Source organism: Camelus ferus, chromosome 9, assembly GCF_009834535.1.
Source record: "Camelus ferus isolate YT-003-E chromosome 9, BCGSAC_Cfer_1.0, whole genome shotgun sequence".
In the NCBI taxonomy this organism is placed as follows: Eukaryota; Metazoa; Chordata; class Mammalia; order Artiodactyla; family Camelidae; genus Camelus; species Camelus ferus.
Window position 1 is genome coordinate 11,798,863 of NC_045704.1, and position 23,338 is coordinate 11,822,200.

Sequence of the window (23,338 nt, forward strand, 5' to 3'; positions counted from 1 at the left end):
CGGAGGAAAAGTGGAGACAAGGACGGGGGAGGACAGATATGGAGGAACGTAGAGGCGCGATCATAGAGGGGACGAGGAACACGGGCTTGGAGAGAATGAGGTAGGGGGAATGGGACACGGGTTGGGCACTAGGGGAGAGGGTAGACCCGAAGGCATTGGGAAAAGTTTAGGAGGTCTTTTCTGAACTCCTCTCCAGGAACGCGTCCCTCCCTCGCGGGACCTTTCCCCCAGTTCCTGGCCACACCCCCTTCACAATGTCCTTTTTTCCGGGTTCCGCCTCTCTCCCAGGGATCTGCTCCTCATTGGCCCGCATCTACTTGCCCCACCTCTCTCCCCTCCGGCCTCCCGATTGGTCCTTCTGGGCGGGCGGGGCGGGCACCGCGGCTGTTGACTGGCTGGCGGCGCGGAACGCAGGCGCAGAGAAGGATAGGGGGGCGGGGCTACCAGCCCGGGAGGCCGAAGGCGAGGACTCGCCGCCGCAGGAAGATGGCGGAGCTGCGCGCGCTCGTGGCTGTCAAGAGGGTCATCGACTTCGCCGTGAAGGTGACCGGGCCCCCCTCTCCCTCCTCCCTGAGCCCCACTGCCGTGTGCTTCCGGGGTCACGAGCGCACACTGTATGAGGGTCATCTGGGACCTTTGATCTCTGCCACTCTCTTCCCAAACGTGAAAGTCGCACCTAAGGGCAAAGATCAAGAACTGAGAGGTTCTGACGTCTGATCTCATCATTCAAACCCATTCCTTCTGGGGTCATGACCCCGTTACCCTTTCCCCGGTTCTGGACTCACTCTCTTGAGAAATCGGTGCAAGGCGAGTTACCTTCTCTATTTTTTTTACCTGCTGGAGGAGTCATGGTCCCTGTTTAACATACAGAGAAACTGAGGCACAGAGAGGTCACCCAACTAGGAAGGGGCACAGCCAGGATTCCTATCCAGGTCCCTCTGACTCCTTACCCCAACTAAGTGCTTTGCACACAAGCCAGGCTTTCATGCACAAGGCTGCATTGCACATTCAATTGACTGTTCAGCTCTGGAAATGTGGTATGATGGAGGTCCCACTGGGCGCTGTGGGAACCCAGAAGCTATCGCAGCCACAGGGCGAGAGGTGTATCCCGCTAGGAAGGGAGAAGTGCGTTTGCTAGGGACAAAGACAATCTTTTAAGAGGTGTGAGAGGCAACGTCTCCAAGGGCCTGGCTTGTCCCCAGAGAGAAGCTGGTCTGGACAGAGGTGACTCAGACAGTCCCTCAAGCCACTTTGTCTCAATACGTGGCCTAAACTAGACTGAAGGAGTAGTGACTGTCCATCCATGTCTGTCCCCACCCCCCGCCCCCTCCATCAGATTGGGAGCCCGCCTGTGTCTCCAGCACTGCCCAGCACTCTCGCGTGCCTTAGGTCTCGGGTGGGTGAAACCGAGGCCACGAAGTTGGTGCTGCTATTGCTCCTGCCAGCGTCTGAAGTGGAGTCGGGAAGAGGGCCTGGGAACCCGACCCCAGCATGAAAACTTCTCACATGAAACAGCTCACATTTAGTGGGTTCTTACTTGCACTAGGCAGCGTTCTGAGTCCTTGACAGAGGTGAATCCTTTTGGTATCATCTAGATGTTACTAATTCCTCTGGGGTCTCATAGCCTCCCTCTGCCCCAGCCCTGGTCCCTGGCCTGAGATGTCTCGGGTCATAATCGTTTCCCCTCTGCCAGACAGGCTCACATCTGACTCAGCTCTCAGTCCCAGCATCGCCCAGCCCAGGACCTGGCATGTGGGAGCCCCTGGTGTAGGTGCTGAGTGAGGAAGTGTGAACCTACCCTTGGATCAGCTCCTATCCCTCCCACAGGGCCCCAGGCCTCCCTCCATTGCATCCTGTCTCCCTGGATGTGTCTGTGGATGTCTTTTTCTGAACAAATGAGTGATTCAGACACAGCCAACTACCTAATTACCAGACCAGACCCCCAGCACTTCCCTGGTTCCCCAGTCTCCAGTTCCTCTCCAGTCTATCCCCTCCCGGCCCCTGGGGAGGGGGAATGGCTTCCTGCACCCAGAGCTCCCTAGCACCCTCAGGACAGAGTACCAGTCCCCTCAGCTCAGTGTTTGAGACCCTTCGTGGTCCAGCCCGGGCCCCCTGGCCCTCCATCCCCGGCCCCCTGGCCCTCCATCCCCATTTATGCCTCCACAGCTCCCATCTGCTCACACTTTCCTTACAGACCAGGCTGCCTCTGGCCTTAGACCTTTGCCCCTGCTCTGCCTTCTGCCCGGGTGCCCTTCCAGCTCTGCCCTCCCACCTCTGCTGCTTCTCCCTCCCGTGTCCTACCTAACTCCCACTGACCCCACTGATTGTAACAAAGTTTAGTAATTCACTGGTGTCACCACCTCCAGGAAGCCCCCCCACCCCATCCCCTCAGGCTACTTCGATGTGTCCTTGGGCACACCTGCAGCCCCCTGGGCTTGCCTCTTAGCCCTTCCCACATTGGATTGAGATGTTCTGTTTGTCCAGATGTCACCCCTGCCCCCAGATGAGCAGAGGTGGATGTTAGGTCTGACCCAACTCTGTGTTCCCAGTATCGCTCCCTCACCTCCTTCCAGGCGTTCCTCAAACTTCATCTTCTCTGTGAAGCCTTTCCTGGTTACCTGCTTAAAATCACAGGGGCCATAGTCTTGTCCCCTTTCTTGCTGTGTTTTTTTCCCCATACTATTATCACTTTGTAATCAGCAGTTTACTTTACTGATTTATTGCTTTAGTGTCTGTCTTTCCTTCTGGAATTCGAGCCCCAAGGTGGGGAAAAGAGTCTGTCCGATATAGTCCCTGCTGCCTTAGACAGCAGGCACACTCCTAGAACAGTTTAGAGCACAGACTTGGGTCTGCTTCCTGCTGTGTGATCTTGGGAGAGTTGCTTAACCACTCTGAGCCTCATTTGCTGCTTTTGTACAATGGGGATAATGAAAGTACCTCCTTATAGATTAAATGAGGGTATGTAGGTTAAATGGGTATGAAGATTAAATAAGCTCTTAGAACAGCGCGGGACACGCAGTGAGTGTTGACTGACACTCAGTGTGTATTGCTCTCGTTGGTAGTAAGAGTAATGGATGTTTATTGAGTCAGTTATTCAAAACATAACAATATGGTGCTCAATGTGTATGTCTGTGTCTCTGGGTGTGTGTATGTTTGTGTCTGTCTGTGATTGTGTAAGGATAGCATATGTCGTATGGCAGGGGTGGGCAGGGCAATGGAAGGGGACAGAATAACGGGACAGGACGGGGAGAGTTGGGACACATGCGGTTTGAAGAAGGTGGCCAGGGAAAGTGGCAGGAGGTGAGGGGTCGAGCCAGGAGCACTTCTGGGAGCTCCTGGGTGACATGCTCGGCACAAGTTCTGGTGAAAACACATGGACTCAGTCCTCCTTTCAGTGTGACTGGTCCATGAGGCACAGCCAGACCAGGAGACCCCTGCTCGAATCCCACAGTCCCATCTCAGATCTGTCCTGTCAGTCCCCCAGCCCCAGAGAGGCAGGGGTGGGGAATAGCAAGAGGGTCCCAGTGTCCCCAGCTGGACCATGTTGTCACCCTGGGTCTGTCACACCTTCCGTTTCCCCATCACCACTGTCACAGCTGTCATCTCTTATTTCAGTGACCAACAATCCTCTCTAACACCCCCAGCTGGCTTCTTTCTTCCGCTCTTGCCAGTTTTCCAGTTTCCTACACCAAGAATCCAGAATGACCTTGTACAAACTTAGGTCAGGTCCTCTCACCTCTTTATTTTTTTTCAAGTTTTTTTGGGGGGGAGGGGAGGTAATTAGTTTTATGTATTTAATTTTATTATTATTTTGTTTGTTTGGGGGGAGATAATTAGGTTTTTTATTTATTTATTTTTTAACGGAGGTACTGGGGATTGAACCCAGAACCACATGCATGCTAAGCACGCGCTCTACCGCTGAGCTACACCCACCACCCTTATTTGTTTAATTTTTTTAAAAGTGGGAGTACTGAGGATTTTACCTAGGACCTCATGCACGCTAAGCATGTGCTCTACCACTTGAGCTATACCTCCCCCTGCCTCCCCCCCAACCCCGACTCCTTTACCTTTCCTTGTGGTTCTGGGATCAAAGCCCAGCTTCCCCGCCTGACCTGCCGGGCCCTCTTGTGTTCATTCCCTGTTGCTGTTGTAACAGTCACCGCACACTGAGTGGCTCATGACAACATACATTTATTCTCTTATAGTTCTGGAGGTCAGACATCTGCAGTGAGTCTTCTGAGCTTAAGATCAAGGTGTCAGCAGGGCTACATGCCTTCCAGAGGCTCAAGGAGAGAATCAGTTTCCTGTCCTTTTCCAGCTTCTAGAGGCTGCTGGCATCCTTTGGCTCATGGCCCCTTCCTCCATCTTCAAAACCAGCAGCCTACCGTTTTCAGTCTCTCTTTTGGACCTTGACACTAACTGTCACTTCTGTCACATTTGCAAAATCCCTTTTGCCACGTAGGTGCCAGGGATTAGGATGTGGACATCTTAAGGATCTGATATTGTGCCTGTCACAATGTCCAGCCCCTGCCAGCTTCTCTGACAGCACACTGCGTTCCCCTGGCCACACCAGCCTCCTGGGACTCCTCAAACCTCAGGGCCTTTGCACACGCTCCCTATCCCCCCAAACTCCTTACCTCACACTTCACCTACTCAATGCCAGTTCCTCTCTCAGGTACAGCTCAAGTGCCACTGTCTCAGGGAAGCCCTCCTTGATAGCCTCCAACATTAGACTGGGTCAGGCCTCCATCATCCTGTCTCATACCTCCCTGACGTCTCCTTCAGGAATGGTCAGGTGGTACAGCAGGGGGCGTGAGTGCTGGAGGCCTGGGGCACCGCTGACTGGCTGTGTGACCTTAGCACAGGCACCTCAATTCGGAGCCTCAGTTTCTTGGTCTGCCCACAGGGACAAGACACAAGACAGCTCCTCCCTCATGGGGCTGTCTCCAGAAATGATGAGTTAGGATGTATGTGATTGCTTAGAACAGGGCTCCTGCGTGATGCTTCTTCAGTGGCCAATACTGTCATCCCGGTTTGCCACCAAGAAGATTGTAGTGGGTGGAGATGTGGCCCCCCTAGGCTATGAAGTCCCTAATCTGTGGACCCTGTGAATGTTGCCTTATTTGGAAACAGTCTCTGCAGATGTGATTAAGTAAAGGATCTTGAGATGGGGAGGTTACCCTGGATTCCCAGGGTGTTTCCTAAATGCCATGGCAAGAGTCCTTATAAGAGAGAAGCCAAGATTTGACACATACGGAGAAGGTCGCATGAAGACGGAGCAGAGAAAGTTGAGGCAGAAAGGCCGCCACCCCAAGCCCAGAAATGCTAGCGGCTCCTCGGAGCCGTGGGAGCCAAGGAACGGATCCTCCACTGGAGCCCCGGGAGGGACCGCAGCCCTGACAACACCTTGATTTCACAGCGAAACTGCTTGTGGCCTCCTGGCCTCCAGAACTGGGAGACAGCAAGTCACTGAGTTTGCGGCGCTGTGTTCACAGCGGCTGCAGGAAACTGACAGAAGCAGTTAGTTGTTCAGGCCACGCCACCTGCGCCAGAGCTCCCGGGGGCCGCTGGCCTCTCCCCCCTGCGCACGGCGGTGCCCCGGAATCCAGCTCGGGGCCAGGCACACGGTCGGCGCTCAGTGAAGACTCCGCCTGTGAGGAAAGGAACAGGCGAGGTTTGCTTGCCCTTGCCCTTTGCCTGTTAGGCAGAGAGAGGCCTTCTATGCTGGTGTTATTCAAACTAGGGCTTAGCCATGTGTCGTCATGAAATCCACGTGACCTGCTGGCATTAAAAAAAGAAAGAATAGAGAGGGGTGGGTATAGCTCATTGGAAGAGTGAGTGCTTAGTGTGTGCGAGGTCCTGGGTTCAATCTCCAGTACCCCCTTTAAAATAAAGGTCACACACACACAAAAAGAATAGAAAAATGTCAGGGTATGATATATAATGGAAGAATTCACTGAAATTGTTAACTGAAACTTACATGGCAGTGGAATTTATGCTAATAATAAATATACATCGTGTCCCCGGAGCTGTGGGACCCTGGACAAGGCCCTGCCCCTTTCCAGATCCCTGTGGTTCCCCTCCAGCCTGGGCGAGGGTTGGTGTCTCAGCCCCCCACTTCTCGCCCACTCCCCCCTGACCCTGCCCCCTCCCCTCCTGGCTGGGCAGATCCGGGTGAAGCCCGACAGGACAGGTGTGGTCACCGATGGCGTGAAGCACTCCATGAACCCCTTCTGCGAGATTGCCGTGGAAGAGGCTGTGCGGCTCAAGGAGAAGAAGCTGGTGAAGGAAGTCATTGCCGTCAGCTGTGGGCCCGCCCAGTGCCAGGTACCCGGGGTCCTGGGGAGGGGGTGCTGGGACCCCGAGTCCCGGTCTTAGGAAGGAGATCTGGGGGCCCGGACTCCTGGGTCTGAGGGAGGAGGAGGCTGGGGACCAGGCTTCCGGGTTCCCCTGCCACGTCACGCCCCTCCCTGCTCTGCAGGAGACCATCCGCACTGCTCTGGCCATGGGTGCAGACCGAGGCATCCACGTGGAGGTGCCGGCTGCAGAGGCAGACCGCCTGGGTCCCCTGCAGGTGGCCCGGGTCCTGGCCAAGCTGGCAGAGAAGGAGAAGGTGGACCTGGTGCTGCTGGGCAAGCAGGTAGGTGTGCCCCGACCCTGCCCCATGCTCCCCCATGGCTGCCCGGGGGTGGGGAGGGCGTGAGGTCAGACTGCAGGTGGCTCAGGCCCAGGGTGTCCAGACGTCCCAGGCTGAGCAGGGATGGGATCAGCTCCAGGTGCAGAAAGGCCCTGAGGAATGGATTAGAAGGGAAGAGACCGGAGGTGGGGACTTTGGGGAGGAGGTTGGGGGCTAAGAGAATGAGCTGGGGCAGGGACTCGACTGGACACCTGCCAATCGGCCCCTGGTGAGAGGAGGAGACTGATGGGTCTAGGTAGGTCGTTGGGTGTCCTGCCCAAGTCAGATGGGAGAAAACAGAGAGCGATGACAAACAACAAGAGAGATAGAGTACAAATCAGGGAACTGAGGCAGAGGTGCTAACAAAGGGACAGTCTATAAAGGCACAAGACTGGGTGGGGCCTGGGGCTCACACCAGCGTCCCCCCAGGATATGGTGCTGGCAGCATGGCCTATGGAAGACCCTGCATTCACTGGTGGGTCTCAAACTCTATTTCTGCCTTTCCTGGTTGTCAGGGACAGTTCTTAGGGCCAGGGCCTCCAGCTGGAAAGATGCTGGATGAGCTGGTCAGGATGCTATTTGCTGTAAGTGGCAGAATTGTGACTCAGGCTGGCTGAAGACAAAAACCAGATTTATTAGCTCATGTAGCAAGCTTCAGGCACAGCTGGATTCAGGTCACACACATGCTCTACTCTGCTTCTCTGTCTTCGTGGTACTCTCTGCATCTCCAGACTCACTCACATCTGACCAGCCTAACAACCCCAGCAGAAAAGACCCTTTTTCCCCAAGGGCTCCAGCAGAGCTCCCAGGGCTGACTCTTCACTGATCTAGCTGGATTCATGTGCCCATATCTGAACCAGTCACCAGGGTCTGGCATAAAATGTTCTCATTGGCCCAAATGCCATTCATTCATTCCCCCAGTGTGGTCGGCATCAGGCTTGGCTAGAGGGAAGCTGGAATATTTTCTGGAATATTTAGGCACAGGGTAAAGATTTGGCGTCAAGGATGCTGAGTGCCCTCATGTACCCCCTAGAAGAGTGACTGTCTCTGGGCCCATGTGACGAGATGGGATCATTCTAGACCAGGAGTCAGCAAACTGTTCCGCAGCTACCACTGATTTTATAAATAAAGTTGTATTGGAACGCTGCCATATTCGTTTACATAGACACATATTGTCTCTGGCTGAGTATGCATAACAGGGCAAGGGCTGAGGGACTGTGACAGAGACTTTGACATTCATTATCTGGCCCATTCTAGAAAATGTTTGCCAACCTCCGTTCTGGACAGAGGCTGGAATGGTACATCGGAAGCCCCATCATCATACAGTCTCTTCTCTTTCCCCAACTCAGGCCATCGATGATGACTGTAACCAGACGGGGCAGATGACAGCCGGATTTCTGGACTGGCCACAGGTGAGGCTGGAGTGGGGAGCACCTGCCGAGGTCCAGGCCTGGGGCTCAGGACACAGCCACCCCTGTCCCCACCCTTCTGGAGGGAGGCAAGGGTAGAGCAGGACGGCTACTCTGGGAAGGAGGTGCGCACAGCCAGGGCCTTCATGTGCTCTTTCCCATCGGCCCTGCTGCTCCTCAGCCACCAAACTCGTCCCTGCCCCAGGGCCTTTGCACTTGCTGTTCCTGCCGCCTGGAACAGGGTTCTCTGGGATTGCCTCAGAACTTTTCACTCCCCTCCAGGTCTCTCCACAGATTATCACCTCTTCAGAGAGGCTTCTATGAAATACTCATGCCCCCACCCCAAATCCAGGCTCCCCAGTCCAGTCCAGTCCAGTAGAAATGCAAGCCACATGGGACATTTACAATTTCCCACAGCCATATTCCAAAAGTAAAAAAGGTGAAATTAATTTTAATCCTATTTTATTTAACTCAGTATCTCTAAAATATCATTTCAATGTGTAATCAGTAGAAAAGCTATTGAGCTATTTTATGTTCCTTTTTCCTTCTTGCATGAAGTCTTCAACATCCAGTGTGCATTTTGTATGTATAGCACACTCAATTCAGATGCTCAATTTCCATCTGAAATTACTTAATTTAGATTCTTGAAACTCACAGTTGAAAAAGTAGATTCATACACCCCAGTTGTTCCAAACATTCTTAAACGTTTCCTAGTCACTGCATCAAGTATCGTTTTGGTTGGTTTTTTTGAACAGCTTTATTGAGATAAAATTGACCTGCACAATAAATTGCACATATTTAAAGTGTACAATTTGGTAAGCATGTTATACACACATGAAACCACCACCACAATCATGATAATGTATCTTGCTTATCAGTTCTTAAATTTAAATTAGTGAAATCAACTTAAAAATTCCGTCCTTCCCTCAATGGAACCAACCACATTTCACTTGCTCAGAAGCCATATGGGGCCAGTGGCCACCGTGTATTTACTTGGTTGCTGGCGGTCTTCTTTGCCAGGAACAGTGCCCCCAAAGCTGGGGCCTTTTCAGTTTTGTTTACAGTGTGTCCTCAGAGCCGGGCTCATGGTACATTCCAGCTAAGACCTGAAAGATTTATTCAGTGATTAATGGAATAGAGAGAACAGGCTGTTTAGACAAAGAGGATGTCGATCATGCGATTCGGGACGGAAGGGCACAGGAGACTTGGCCAGAGGGTGGGCACTGAGTCAAGAAGATGGGGCCTCAGAAGCTGTTTTGAGGATCAAAGTGTAGACGAGGCTCTGTTGTCAGCCCAGCAGAGGGGCCTGGGTGGGAGCTCTTGGGGATAGAATGGTGGGTAGGTGAGACCATGACATGAAGCCTAGAATCAGACCGCCAGGTTTCAGATCTGCCAGCTCTCACGGCAGTGGGCAAGTTTTTGAGCCTCTCTCTGCCTCAGTTTTCCTCATCTGTACAGTGGGGATAATAGCATTGACCTCATAGAGTTCCTACGTGGATCTGATGACTTACTACATTTCAGTTGCTTTGAACAGTGCCCAGTACTCAGTAAGTGTTCGTTGTCATTAAGGAAGGGAGATCTAACTGGCAGTTTTGGGACATCAGGACCTACATACATCCTGGGTCCCAGTAAAGACACCCTCCCTTGGATTTTAAAGATCTTTTTCTATGGTTTCCTACCATTAAAAAGAAAAAAAAATTGGGGGGTGTGGGTGGGGGCAGGTAATTAGGTTTTTATTTATTTATGTTTAATGAAGGTACTGGAGATTGAGCCCAGGACCTCATGCATGCTAAGCATTCACCTTACCACCGAGCTAGACCCTCCCCCACCCCCGGCTTCCTCCCATGCTTGAGCTTGTCTGAAGGTCACCTTGGGGGCACTCCCCCGCCTGTGTTCTCATTCATTGGCTCCTCCGCGCCTGCGTTCAGGACTGACTTCTCTGTGCCTGTCCTGAGTTAACCTCTCCCGTGCTCCCCCCAACGCTGTCCCTCCCCAGGGCACGTTTGCCTCCCAGGTGACGCTGGAAGGGGACAAGGTAAAAGTGGAGCGGGAAATCGACGGGGGCCTGGAGACCCTGCGCCTGAAGCTGCCGGCCGTGGTGACTGCTGACCTGCGACTCAATGAGCCCCGCTATGCCACGTTGCCCAACATCATGGTGAGAGCTTGGCAGATGGGCCGCCGAGGGCCTGGGAATGGCGAGGGCTGCAGGCCCAGGGCTCCCAGGTGGTCAGGTGGGAGGAAAGAGGACCCACGCCATGTCTCCTCCAAAGGAAGGGCTCTCCTGGTCATTTTGGCTAACCGAGGGGGTCCCACTGGGCCGTTTCTGCCAATAGTGAGAGTTCATGGGGGCTGTTTTGGCTCACAGAGAGGGTTGCTGATTACCTCAGCCAATAGAAAGGCTTCACTGGCTAATAGGCCTAGGACCAGGACTCCCCCATCATTCCTACCAATGGGAAAAGTTCACTGTGTAATCTTAGCTGAATAAGGAGGATTCATTAGATCATCTTGGTTCATCAGGGAGGATTTCCCTGGTAATCCTAACCAACAGGAAGGAGTCATTTAGGCCATGATGGCTAACTAGGAGGAATTCATGGGGTCTCTTGGCTAACAGGAAGAGTTCACTGTTCATCCTGGCTCATAGGACGGGTTCATTGGGTCATCTCAGCCAATAGGGAGGGTTTAGTGTGTCATCTTAGCCAATAGGATGAGTTCAGTGAATCATCTCAGCCAACAAGGAGAGTCCATTGAGTCATCTCAGCCAGTAGGGAGGGCTCAGTATATCATTTCACCCAACAAGGGGGATTCATTGAGTCATCTCGGCCAATAGGGAGATTTTGGTGTGTCATACCAGCCAACAGGGAGGGTTCAGTAGGTCATCGCATCTAGTAGGGAGGGTTCAATGAGTTATCTCAGCTAATAGGGAGAGTACAATTGGTCATCTTGGCCAAAAGTCCATTGAGATTATTGCCAGAGGATGAAGTTGCTGGCCAGTGAAGGGCTTCCCAAGGCGGCTGTCTAAAGGAGGACTCTCGCAGTAGGAGGGCTTCCCAGGGAATCCCAGCCAGCGGGAATCATCGGCACTGGATGTAGCCCTGTAAGAGGTCACATGTGCTCTGGCCAGTGGGCAGATCCAGAAGGGTTCAGCCAGTGGGAGTGGTTGTGCATTTGTGGCCCCTGTGGAAGGAGGCTGCTGGCGGGTAGCCAGAGGCTCTGGCAGCCCTGGGAACCATGGCTTCCTGTGTTCAGAAAGCCAAGAAGAAGAAAATTGAGGTGATCAAGGCCGGGGACCTGGGCGTGGACCTGACCTCCAAGCTTTCCGTGCTTAGCGTGGAAGACCCACCCCAGCGCACAGCCGGCGTCAAGGTGGAGACTACAGAGGACCTGGTGGCCAAGCTGAGGGAGACTGGGTGCATTTGAGCCCCTTCCCTGAAACTCAGCAATAAAACCATGACTCTTCCAACGTCTGTCTCTGTTAACCCATTCCCTGTAAACCCATTCTTTGATTCATTCAGCAAACATTTACTTAAGTCTCCTGCATGCTGGGTCCTGTGCCCTGTGCCCTGTGCTAAGTGATGCTGGGGACCCAGGTGAGTCACATGCAGTCCCTGTCCAAGAGGAGCTTCTCTGTTGAAGGGGGGGACACACATGGACAGAGGCAGCTGTAAGGCGGGGTGCTGTGTGCTATAAGCTGAGGGAACCCACTTCCCTTGGGAACCCACATGGGGCATCTGACCTGGCCTGTGGGGTCAAAGGGACCTCCCAGGGAGATGGTGTTTAAGTTGATTCTCAAAAGACAAATATAAGGGGTGGGATAGCTCAGTGGTAGAGTGCATGCTTAGCATGCACGAGGTCCTGAGTTCAATCCCCAGTACGTCCATTTAAAAAAAAGAAAGAAAGAAAGAAAGAAAAAGAAAAATATCAGTGAGGTTGGTGGGGGGGGGGAGGGGGTAGAAGAAGGACTTTCATCTGCAAAGATTTTGCTGGATACTCCAGGTGCCAGGTCCCTGCTGAGCTTCAGACATGAGGGAATGAGGCTGGAGGCTCTGGTCCTGGCTGGGGGGGACAGGCAAGCAACAGACAGTCAAAACCTCTTTTAGGCATGAGGAGCTGGGGCCTGGAGTCAGACTTTGTGACTTTAGACCCTCACTCTCACACTTACCAGCTATGAGATCTTGAGTGAGTTACTTTCTGCCTCCGAGCTTCCATTTCCTCATCTGGACGATGGAATAGTAAGAGCTTGGTGTAGTGGTTAAGAGCCTGGGATCTGCATCCCAAGGCCCTGGGTTCAGATCCCAGTCTGGCCAATCCCGGATGCTGGGAGGACCTTCAGCAAGTTCCCACTCTCGGAGCCTGGGTTTCCTCCTCCATCAGGTGGAGTTAGTGGTAACACCTGCGTTCTGGTTGTTGTGGCGTAACAGACCTCTCCAAAGCTTGGTGGTGGAAACCAACAATCATTTATTTTGCTCGTAAATCTGAAATGTGGGCGAGGCTTGGCAGGGACAGCTTGCCAATCTTCCATGCAGCCTTGGTGGGGATGGCTCAAATGGGGTGTCCAAGGTGGCTCAGTCCTGTGCCTGGCAAGCTGGCTGGGGCTGTGGGCTTGAGCTGGCTGTTGGCCAGGGGCCATGGTTCCTCTCCTTGGGGCCGCTTGAGCTTCCTCACAGCTGGGGCCCAGTATAGGCAGCGGCGTAGGCGCCAGTCTCTCAAGTTCTAGATGCAAAAATTAGCGCAGGGCCACTTCTGCTCTGCTCTCTTGGTCTGACAGTCGGAGAGACTACCCGGACCCAAGGGAGGGGACATAGACCCTATTCCTTTTTCTTTTTTAAAAAATTTTAATAGCTTTTATTTATTTATTTTAAAAAGTGAATTGAAGTGTAGTCAGTTTACGATGTGTCAGTTTCTGGTGCACAGCATATACGTATACATACATGCATTCGTTTTCACATTCTATTTCATTATAGGCTACACAAGATACTGAATACAGTTCCCTGTGCTCTACAGTAGACACTTGTTGGTTATCTATTTTATATATGGTAGTATCTGCAAATGTCAAACTCCCAGTTTATCCCTTTTCACCCCTTTCCCCTCTGGTAATCGTAAGTTTGTTTTCTATGTCTGTGAGTCTGTTTCTGTTTTATAAATAAGTTCATTTGTGTGGGGTTTTGTTGTTGTTGTTGTTTGTTTTAGATTCCACATATAAGTAATATCATATGATATTTTTCTCTTTCTGGCTTCACTTAGAATGATGATCTCCAGTTCCATCCATGTTGCTGCAAATTTGACCCCATTTCTTAATAGCAGGAGGGTTGAATTTGCAGCTATTCCTTAATCTACAAAACATACCTCCATGGGATTCTGAAGGTTTAATTAATGTAGCACCTGCAGACCCATACCCAACATGCAGAAGATTCTCACTGTATATTATGGCCATTATTATTATTATTAGCATGGGGTGGCAGAAGTTTTCAGAAAGAGTGAGCAGCCTGACCATCCTGGGCTAAACGCCTCCCTCCAGCTGTGCCACCTCCGCAGGTCCCTTGACGTCTCTGAGCCGTAGTATCCCGGTTTGTAAACACCTGGCCCATAGAGTGTTTAGAAGGGTTCGGCCCATAGAGTGTTTAGAAAGGTTCAGCCCAATAATGTCCAGAAAGCATTTCACATGGTTCCTGGCGCATGAGAAGTGGTAATTATTATTTTGGTTCTTAATAAGGTGAGACTTGAAGGACTAGTTGTGGTTTAGCCAGGTCAGAGGAGGGGGTGGGGGAGCGAGCACAAGCATTCCAGGCAGAGGAAGCTGCCCTTGCAAAGGCAGGGAGGGGAGAGATGGGCAGAGGAATGGCCGGGTATTCAAAGAATAATTGCTGGAGGGGGAAAGTGGGTGGGTATCAGCCTGGCAGTTCTGATGAGGAACCTGGTTGTCTCCTGGGGGCACTGGGGAGCTATGGAGGGGCAGGGTCAGCTCTGGAAAGACTCAAAGGCCAAGTGGGAATCCATGGACTAAGGAAGACTAGAAGCTGGAGGGAGGAGGCCAGGCAAAGGGACAGAGGGAGAAGTGAGGGCCTGTGCTGAGGCTCAGCCAGTAGGAACAGAGAGGAAGGGATGGAGCAGAGAGATTCAGGGGTGGGAGTGGGTGGGTTTCAGAGACTGACAGCAGTGAAGGGAAGGGAGGCGGTGGGGTGGGGGGAGGCTCACAACATGTCTCTAGATTGCAGGAGATGGAGAATGCAGAAGGGTTGTGTTGGAGAGTGTAGTGGGACACAGGGCATGTGAGTGCCTGGGGGACATGGAGATGCACCTCTGGGTCTCAGAAGAGATGACTGGGTGAGAGATAGCTACTTGAGACTTGGTCCTGAGGGCAAGAGGGAACCATGGGAGAGTTAGGAGCAGGGTCAGACATGGGGATTTGAGGCTGCAGGCAGGACAGATTGGACTTGAGGCCAGGAGGCTGCAGAGGAGGAAGACTCGGCTGAGGCCAAGGCCATCATAGAGGGGAATGCTCTCTGAAAGGGCAACTTACCTTCCTCCAGGAAGCCTTCCTGGATTTTCCATGAATTTGTCACCAAGTTTCTGGCTGGTACTCGATTCTCACCATCTTCCCCCAGAGGGTGGGGAGTGCAGGGGTCAGGCTGGGCCTCCCCCCGAGACTGGACCAGCTGATGAGGACAAGTGGGGTGGGGTGGTGGTTCAGGCACCTGATCTGGGTAGGGGATGCTGGCACCTCCCACTGGGTCTGATTCCCTTCCCCGCCCAGGAAGCTACCAGTCCTGTCCGACTCGTCCAGCCCCGACCAGCCTGGGAGGGATGGGTGCAGGCCCTGGGTATTGCCTCAGTATCCTCGCTGGTGCGGCCAGCACCATGGACACCTCACTGGCTCTGCCGCTCTTCCTGCTCCTGGGTAAGTGACCTGCTCAGCCCCTTCCCCACCTGTCCCCTTTTCAGCAGCCCAGCAATGCCCTCTCCTCTTCTCCTCTGCAGCCTCCAGAGTAGGGGTCCTCGCCCTCAGAGTCTCTCCTGGAATTCAGCGAACCAATTTATCCTTGGACTCAGAAAGTTCTTCTCAGGGCCCGGATTCAAAAGTTCCCTCCATTAAACCCCCCAGCGGGAAAGTTTCAGATCAGTCTCCAGCTTCAAAAGCTTCCGCGGATATCCCTCATTCTGAATGGTCTCCTGAAGCCTTGGATCCCAGCGATGCGCCCGGGTCCTTCTGGTCAAACGTTTCTGCTGACGGCCCATCTGTGAAGCTAGGTTCCTTCTCTGGAATCCCTGGTTCTGAAGTATTTCCTGATACCTTGGGTCCTCAAGTTTCTGCCAAAAACCCGGAGTCTTCCTTCTCTGTGAAGACTCCAGCTTCCAACGTGTCTGCTCAAGTCCCAGATACTGAAGTCTCTGGGGAGGCCCCAGTTTCAAAATTCTCTGAGGATCTGGATAGTGACATCTCTGCCCAGAGCCTGGATCCCAGAGTTCCCATGGAGGCCCACTCAGGGGCAAGCTTCCCCCCACAGATGGAGGGGCCTCTCGCAGTGCTAGTGGGGACCACCATCCGGCTTCCTTTGGTTCCAGTCCCCAGCCCTGGCCCTCCAGCCCCTTTAGTGGTTTGGCGCCACGGTTCCAAAGTACTGGCAGCCGGGGGCCTGGGGCTAGGGGCCCCTCTGATCAGCCTGGACCCTGCTCACCGAGACCGCCTACGATTTGACCAGGCTCGAGGGGGCCTGGAACTCACCTCTGCCCAGTTAGAGGATGCTGGGGTCTACACAGCTGAGGTTATCCGGGCTGGGGTTTCTCGGCAGATTCGGGAGTTCACGGTGGGTGTGTATGGTAAGTGGGTTCTGAGGTCCCCAGTGCTGGTGACTGGGGCTGCTTTGGGCAGTTTCCTGCTGTTTTGAGCATGTTTCCTCCCCAGAGGAAGGGGTTCCTAGACAGGGGAGAGAGGGCTTCTGGGTTGGAAGGAGGGAGAAGAGGAGCTGGGGGCAAAAGACAGGGGTGCTTGAGGGAAGTTGGACCTGGGGACCAAAACTCCTGGGGGTCCTGACTCCTGAGTGCAGGAGAGGAGAGAGGTGGGAACTCAGACTCATGAGTCTGTGAGAAGACGATTCCTGGGGCCAAGAGGAGGGTTAAAAGGGGGGCCTCTGCTAAGACGGAAGTCCCAGGTGTAAGAGGTGGAGGGGGCTGGGGCCTGGAGTCCTAGACCTAAGGGATGAGGGAGTCCTGAGTCCCTTTCCCCTCTCCCAGAGCCCCTGCCCAAGCTATCGGTGCAGCCCAAGGCCCCAGAGACAGAGGAGGGTGCGACCGAGCTCCGGCTGCGCTGCATAGGGTGGGCGCCGGGTCGCGGGGAGCTGAGCTGGACCCGGGACGGACGCGCTCTGGAGGCAGCGGACCCCGAGGGAGCGGAGCCACCCCGGATCCACGCAGAGGGCGACCAGCTGCTCATTGCGCGCCCTGTGCGCAGCGACCACGCCCGGTACACCTGCCGCGTCCGCAGCCCCTTCGGCCACACAGAGGTGGCGGCCGACGTCAGTGTTTTCTGTGAGTTGGGGGATGCCTCGGGGCGGAGACAGGGATCAGGGGCTCGAGCGCCGGATTCTTTGAGGAGGAGGGGGCTGGAAGCTCAGTCTCTCGGGAGCCCGGAAGAGTCTCAGGTGACCCCGACTCTCGAGGTTCCGACCCCTTTCCTCCCCTCAGACGGCCCAGATCCACCGGTCATCAAAGTCTCCTCGGACCGCGACGCCGCCCCTGCCCTCTATGTCACCGCGGGCAGCAACGTGACTCTGCGCTGCACCGCCGCCTCGCGGCCACCGGCCGACATCACGTGGAGCCTGGCGGACCCTGCAGAGGCCGCCGTGCCCGCCGGCCCGCGCCTCCTGCTGCCGGCGGTCCGGCCAGGCCACGCCGGCGCCTACGCGTGCCTCGCCGCGAACCCTCGCACCGGCCACCGCCGCCGCTCGCTGCTCAACCTCACGGTGGCGGGTGAGCGCGGCGGGGCGGGATGGAGGCACCAGGCCAGCAAAAAAGCTGAGATGCCGGGGAGAAGGGGCGGAACCAGCAGGGGGCTGAACTACTCGGAGATGGGGCGGGGCTAGCATGGGGCGGGGCCGGCAGGGAGGGGCGGAGATCCCTGTAGAAGGAACGGGGATGCTCAGGGTAAGGGGTGGAGCGAGGGTAGCCAGGAGGGGGCGGGGCCAGCACTGAGAGGGCGGAGCTTCCTGGGCAGGGAGCAATCTCAATAAATTAAGCAGCAGACTTAAGTGGCCAAGAGTGGGAGCCAGAAAGGGACGGGACTAAGTTGCTAGGCCAGTAAGTGGGATCAGCAAAAGAAAGACGTTACCTGGGAAAGGGAGCGGAGTCACAAGAGAACGGAGGGGAATCGTTCTAGAAAGGGGCGGAGTCATCTTAGAAAGGGGGCAGGGTCCACTAGGAAGCGCAGGGACGTCTGGCAAAAGGGGCGGGTTCAGCAGGAAGAGGCTTCTCATGGAGTAATCAGAGGGGCCCAATAACCTGGTAAAGGGGTGGAACTAGAAAAAAGGGGGTGGGGTTACGTTTAGAATGAAAGGAGTCAAGTGTGGGAAGATGAAGTGTCCTTAGGAAAGGGGACGGGTCTGCGAAAGAACGGGGCAGGGTCAATGCCTACAGGGTGGGGCCAGGTGAAGAAAGAGTGCAGTGAACGCTCAGAGAATCGGAGCTAGAGGGGAGAGGGGAGAGAGGCTGACCCCTTGATCTCTCCCTCCCCTCCACAGATCTGCCCCCCGGGTCCCCACAGTGCTCAGTCGAAGGGGGTCCTGGGGACAGAAGCCTCCGCTTCCGCTGCTCTTGGCCTGGCGGGGTCCCTGCCGCCTCCTTGCAGTTCCAGGGTCTCCCGGAAGGGGTCTGGGCGGGGCCGGTGTCCTCTGCGCTCCAAGCGGCTGTCCCCGCCCACCCTCGGCTCAGCGGCGTCCGGGTCACCTGCCTTGCTCGTCACCTGGTGACCACGCGCACCTGCACTGTCACCCCGGGTGAGAGTCTGTGGGACTTCTTTCCTGTTTTCCGAGGAGAAGGAGGTGCTTCTTTGCTCCTTTAGGCTCTGAGAAAGGGGGACTTACTAACTCCAGGAAAAGAGATTGCCTTTATTTTTCATCTTACAGAAGGATGGAAGTTTCTCCTATACTTCAAGCAGGGGCGGGGACAAAATTTCTTTCCTGGAACCAGGAAGAGGGCTGACACTTTCCCACGTGTTCAGAGCAATAAATAGTTGAGAATCATGAATTTCTCAGGCCACGGCCTTCCCAGGCACGTACTTCCTAAGTCCTTGTTAAGGAAATCAGATGAATGAGTGAATAGCCAGTTAGTTCTTCCTCATTTGGCTAAGGTGCCTTATTAGATTTATCAAAGGGCGCAGAACCTGTGCTTTGACTTTCTTGATTGGGTTTCTTCCATCTGCAGAGGCCCCTCGCGAGGTGCTGCTGCATCCGATAGTGGAGAAGACACGGTCAGGGGAGGCAGAGGTGGCACTGGAGGCCTCTGGCTGTCCCCCACCTTCTCGAGCATCTTGGTCCCGGGAAGGGCGACCCCTGGCCCCAGGAGGTGGGGGGCGTCTGCGGCTCAGCCAAGATGGACGGAAGCTCCTCATTGGCAACTTCAGCCTGGACTGGGACCTGGGAAATTACTCCGTGTTGTGCAGCGGGGCGCTGGGTGCTGGTGGGGACCAGATCACCCTCATTGGTAAGCCCCATCCTTTCCCAGAACCAGGCCCTCCAGCCCTCTCTTCTCTCAAACACTTAGGACTGGAATTCCAGCCTGTTCCTTCCTCAGACCCAAGAGTCCAGGCCCCGAGTCCCTTCTCGTGGACCCAGGAGTCAGGGTCTCCAGACCCCCTGCCCCTGGGACCTAGGAGTCCAGGCTGGTGGCCCTCTTCCCTCTCCCCTCTAGGGCCCATGAATCCGGCCTCCATCTTGATCCCCCCAACCCTCCCCAGGACCCTCCATCTCCTCATGGAGGCTGCAGAGAACCCAGGATGCAGCGGTGCTGACTTGGGATGTGGAGCGCGGGGCCCTGATCAGCGGTTTTGAGATCCAGACACGGCCAGAGGGCCCTGACCTGAGCAGAGCTGCCACCTACAAAGACTGGGTCTCCCTGCTCATCCTGGGACCTCGGGAGCGTTCAGCTGTGGTGCCCCTCCCTCATCGGAACCCTGGGACCTGGGTCTTTCGTATCCTGCCCACCCTGGGGGGCCAGCCAGGGATCCCATCCCAAAGCCAGGTCTACCTGGCCGGTGAGTTGGAGCTGTGGGTGCCTTCTCCGGGGCTGTCTCCTCTCAGTCTGTTTTGTTGGCTCTTCCATCTCTGCATTAGTTCTCTAAGGCTGCTGTAACCAGATATCATGAACTGTGTGGCTTGAAACAACAGAAATGTATTCTCTCACAACTCTGGAGGCCAGAAGTCTGAAATCAAGGTGTCTGCAGGGCCATGGTCCCTCTGAGACTGTGTAGAATCCTCATTTTTTTCCTTTCTGCTTCTGATGGTGACCGTCAGTCCTTGGCATCACTCCAATCTCTGCCTCCAGCTTCCCAGAGCCTCCTCCTCCCTGTGTGTGTCTCTTGTCCTCTTTTAAGGACAGTAGCCATATCACATTAGGGCCCACCCTCATGATCTCATCTTGACTTGACTTCTTGAATGTTGTCTCCCCCAGAAAAGATACAATAGCCCTCCTTTATCCTCGGTTTCCGCTACCAGCAGTCAACCACACTCTGAAAATATTAGATGGAAAATTTCAGAAATAAACCATTCATAAGTTTTAAATTGCGTGCCTGAGTAGCGTGATGAAATCTCACGCTGGCCCCGCTCCATCCTGCCTGGGATGTGAATCATCCCTTTGTCCAGGGTATCCCTCCCATTAGTCACTTTGAAGCTGTCTCCGTTATCAGATCATCTGTCATGGTATGTCAGTGCTTGTGTTCAAGGAACCCTTCTTTTACTTAATAATGGCCCCAAAGCGCAAGAGTAATGATCCTGGAAAAAATATCGGGTATAGGGTTTGGTGCTATCCGTAGTTTCAGGCATCTGCTGAGGATCTTGGAACGCATCCCCCACAGATAAAGGGGGAGGGGCTTCTGTATTGACATCCTAACCCTCAGTACCTGTGAGTATGACCTTATTTTGGAAATGAAATCTTTGCAGGTGTAATCAAATCAAGATGCTCCACAAAAATTTCATTTCCAAAATAAGGTCACATTCACAGGTACTGTGAGTTAGGGTGTCACTCTATCTTTTTGGGGAGAGATACAATTCAACCACTAACACTCCTCAACTTCTGAGGATTGGGTTTCTCAGTCCTCAGCCCTCTTCTCAACCTATATTTCTTCCCAGTGTGGCCTTGTCTACTCTCGTTGCCTTAAATATCATTAATGCTCAGATGACTCTCAGATGTCTCATCCCCAGCCCAGACTTCTCCTCTAAACTCCAGACTTGAAAAGGCACCTCGCCACTTGCCCTCTTCACTTAGGATGCCCAACTGGCACCTCAAACTTTACATGTCCAAAATAGACCTCAATAGTTTTCCCCAAACTGCACCCTGCCCGCCTCTGACCAAATCTCCAGTCTTCCCATCCTGGTAAATGGCACTGCCCGCATGCTGACATCACTTCCAACATCCCAGATACCAGCAGGTCCCATCACTTTTCCTTCCAAAATGCTTTCCTAATCTACCCACTTCTTTCTATCTTCACTCCAACACTCTGGTCAGACACCACCATCCTCTCTTATCTGGACTGCAACGGCCATTTATCTGGTCTCTTTACATCCCTTCTTGCCTTCCTCCAAAGCCATTCTCCAGGTAGAAGCTGAAGTTATGCAAATCAGATCGTGTTGCTGCTGCCCTGCTGAAAAGCCTTTCATGCCCAGACTCTGGTCCCTGTTAACCCCTCTAACTTCATCCTTTACCTATTCTACCTTCATTCCATTTCCTCCACCCACCCTGGCCTTCACTGAATGCAGAAAGCCCTTTTGTAGCTCTAAGTCTTTGCATGTTCTGTTCCCACTGCTTGGAATACAGTTCCCCCGGTTTAGCATGTCTTAGAACTTAGAATAAGTTCTTCAGTTCTCTTCCCAAAATGTTACTTCCTCAAGGACCTTTCTTCACCAGCCTTTCTAAATATCACCTCCCCTCCCATTACTTCTATCATAGCACATCTATTTTTCTTCTTAGTGCAATCTGTAATTATGTTATTTATTTGAGCACTCATTTCTGATTGAATCCCCACGACAGCAGGTATCTTGGTTTGCTCACCAATGGATCTTCACCAGCTAGTGGACTGCCAGGCACACCATAGTCACTTAGGAAATGTTAAATGAATTGAGGATGCTGAGGTCCCAGATTCCTGGGTTCTGAGGGGGGTTGAGACCAGGGGGCTCAAGAAACAGATCCAGCTTTGGCTCCTGCTCCTCTATCCTCCTTCTCTATGTCTCTTCCAGGCCCCACCCTGAGCCCCGGGGCGATTGCAGGCATCGTCCTGGGTTCGCTACTGGCCCTCGCACTCCTGGCAGCACTTCTGCTCCTATGCATCTGTTGTCTGTGCCCCTTTCGAGGTGAGTGAGGGACCAACTGGTACAGTCCCTAGAAAGAGTGCCATTGGTTCAGCCTCTGAACCAATCAGCAGCGGTTACCTCATCCAATCCTCCTTCCTATCTCCATATCAGCCAATCAGAGTAAGACAACACCTCTCAGCCCAGCTTCCCTTGCCATTGGCTGGGTGGGCATGTTGAACAGCCAGTCACGTGTTTCTATTTCTCTTCCTCCTCCCTTTCCAAGGAGAGACCCCTAAGAAAAAGAAACATCCCCCCACGCTGACCCCTGTAGTCCCACTACCAGAAAAGAAGATGCAGAGCGTGACCCCACAGCCTCTGCCTCTCAAAGTCCCGCTGGAGGACCCTCACCCATCCAGGGCACACCCGGTGAGTGTGGGTGCCCCAGTGTCCTGGAACGGAGGTGGAACTTTTTTGTTTCAGGCGGGGAGATGAGATGGTCTGAATTCTTCCAACTTTTCTTGTTGGTTTACAAAGTTGGTAGCTTTTTTTCCCTTTTTTTAATATATAAAAGTTGGACATGACTTCCCACCCAATTTTTATGTAAATTAAAAGAAGCATTAAAAAAAAAAGTGAAGTTCCAATTTCCTCCCCAAATGAGGGAAAACACCTTAATTTTTTTTCATAAAAATTGGCAAAAGCTCTCATTTTCTCTCTGAAGTGAAATAGAATGTCTTCTTCCCCATAAAAGTTGGATTGTTGCATGTCTTATCTCTCCCAAGGGTGGCTAGACACTTTTTGGGGGGAACTCAACTAATTTCACCGTAGTGGGAACTAGTGGGAAAAGGGTGAGTTATATCATATCCAGGGTAACCTGTGAGGTTGTTCCTCACCCCTCCTCTCTCTTCCAGGCCACCAGCCCCAGTCCAGTCATCTCTCCAGGTGGGGTTCCCAAGACTGTTCGGGCTGCCACGCAGGTGTGACCAGAGCGAGTGGCCTGCTGTGCCTCGGACTTTGGGGAAGAACTTCCTGTTTAGCCCCACCAGCAGTCAGGGCTTCCTGTCCTGCTGTGACTGAAGGTTGGACCCAGAAAGTGGGGCTTCCCGTTTCCCTCTCTCAGCAGAGAAGACTCTACCGGCATTTGTGCAACTAAAGAGATGGGATTCCTGGGCTGGGAGAGACACCTGCTGATTTGTCAGTGTGGTTTGCACAACCTTCGAGCAGGAAAAACCTGCAGTGTCTGTGGCAGACTGGCAGGGCTTGTTGCGTTGCTCTGTGCTGGAGAGGTCGCCCTGCCTCATTCTCTGATAGGATCTTCCTATGTTCTCTTTTGCCTCCAGGCCACACCCCCTCCAGCTTCCAGAGTCTTCATCTTAGATCAGATCACATCCCTCATCTCTTTAAGCCCTTCTGCGGTTGCCCGTTGCCCTTCAGATATTGTCCAAACTCTTCATCGTGACCTTCAAAACCTTGCGGTTTGGCCTCTGTCAGCCTCTCTGACCTCCCCTTCCAGAACTTTCATCCTGGCTTCTCTCCACCACACTTTATTTTGCCTCCAGGCCTTTGCTCCTAGAGTTTACTCTGCCTGGAGCAGCTTTCTTTGCTCTGTCATTTGTTTCTCAAATGTAAAAGTAACCATTACCATTATAGAGGACACTTCCCGAACCCATGACCCCAACCTACCTGTCACGTGTGAGGTCCCAGAGCCCCTGAACCTCCTGTGCCTTATATGTAAATACATAATTAATTGTTTAACCTCTGAG

At 53.5% G+C, this 23,338-nt stretch overlaps 2 protein-coding genes across 3 annotated transcripts; both read left to right on the forward strand.

Annotated features, from left to right (window-relative positions):
• Positions 1–399: 399 nt before the first annotated feature.
• ETFB (electron transfer flavoprotein subunit beta) lies at positions 400–11,545 on the forward strand. The gene is made up of 6 exons (XM_032487910.1): positions 400–543; positions 6,169–6,327; positions 6,482–6,640; positions 8,026–8,088; positions 10,082–10,240; positions 11,332–11,545. The coding sequence occupies exons 1-6, from the start codon at positions 487–489 to the stop codon at positions 11,500–11,502; spliced, it is 768 nt and encodes a 255-aa protein (XP_032343801.1). The 5' UTR covers positions 400–486; the 3' UTR covers positions 11,503–11,545.
• Positions 11,546–14,940: 3,395 nt separating this feature from the next.
• On the forward strand, positions 14,941–23,330 carry VSIG10L (V-set and immunoglobulin domain containing 10 like). 2 transcript variants are annotated; one of them, XM_032487662.1, is made up of 11 exons: positions 14,941–14,980; positions 15,061–15,900; positions 16,315–16,608; positions 16,765–17,049; positions 17,817–18,071; positions 18,499–18,777; positions 19,031–19,327; positions 21,525–21,638; positions 21,862–22,004; positions 22,487–22,563; positions 22,916–23,330. In XM_032487662.1, exons 1-10 carry the CDS (start codon positions 14,941–14,943, stop codon positions 22,556–22,558), a joined length of 2,619 nt encoding a protein of 872 aa, XP_032343553.1. In that variant the 3' UTR covers positions 22,559–22,563; positions 22,916–23,330. The 2 variants fall into 2 exon arrangements, with proteins under 2 accessions (XP_032343553.1, XP_032343552.1); XM_032487661.1 differs by having other exon boundaries at positions 22,487–23,330.
• Positions 23,331–23,338: the final 8 nt, after the last annotated feature.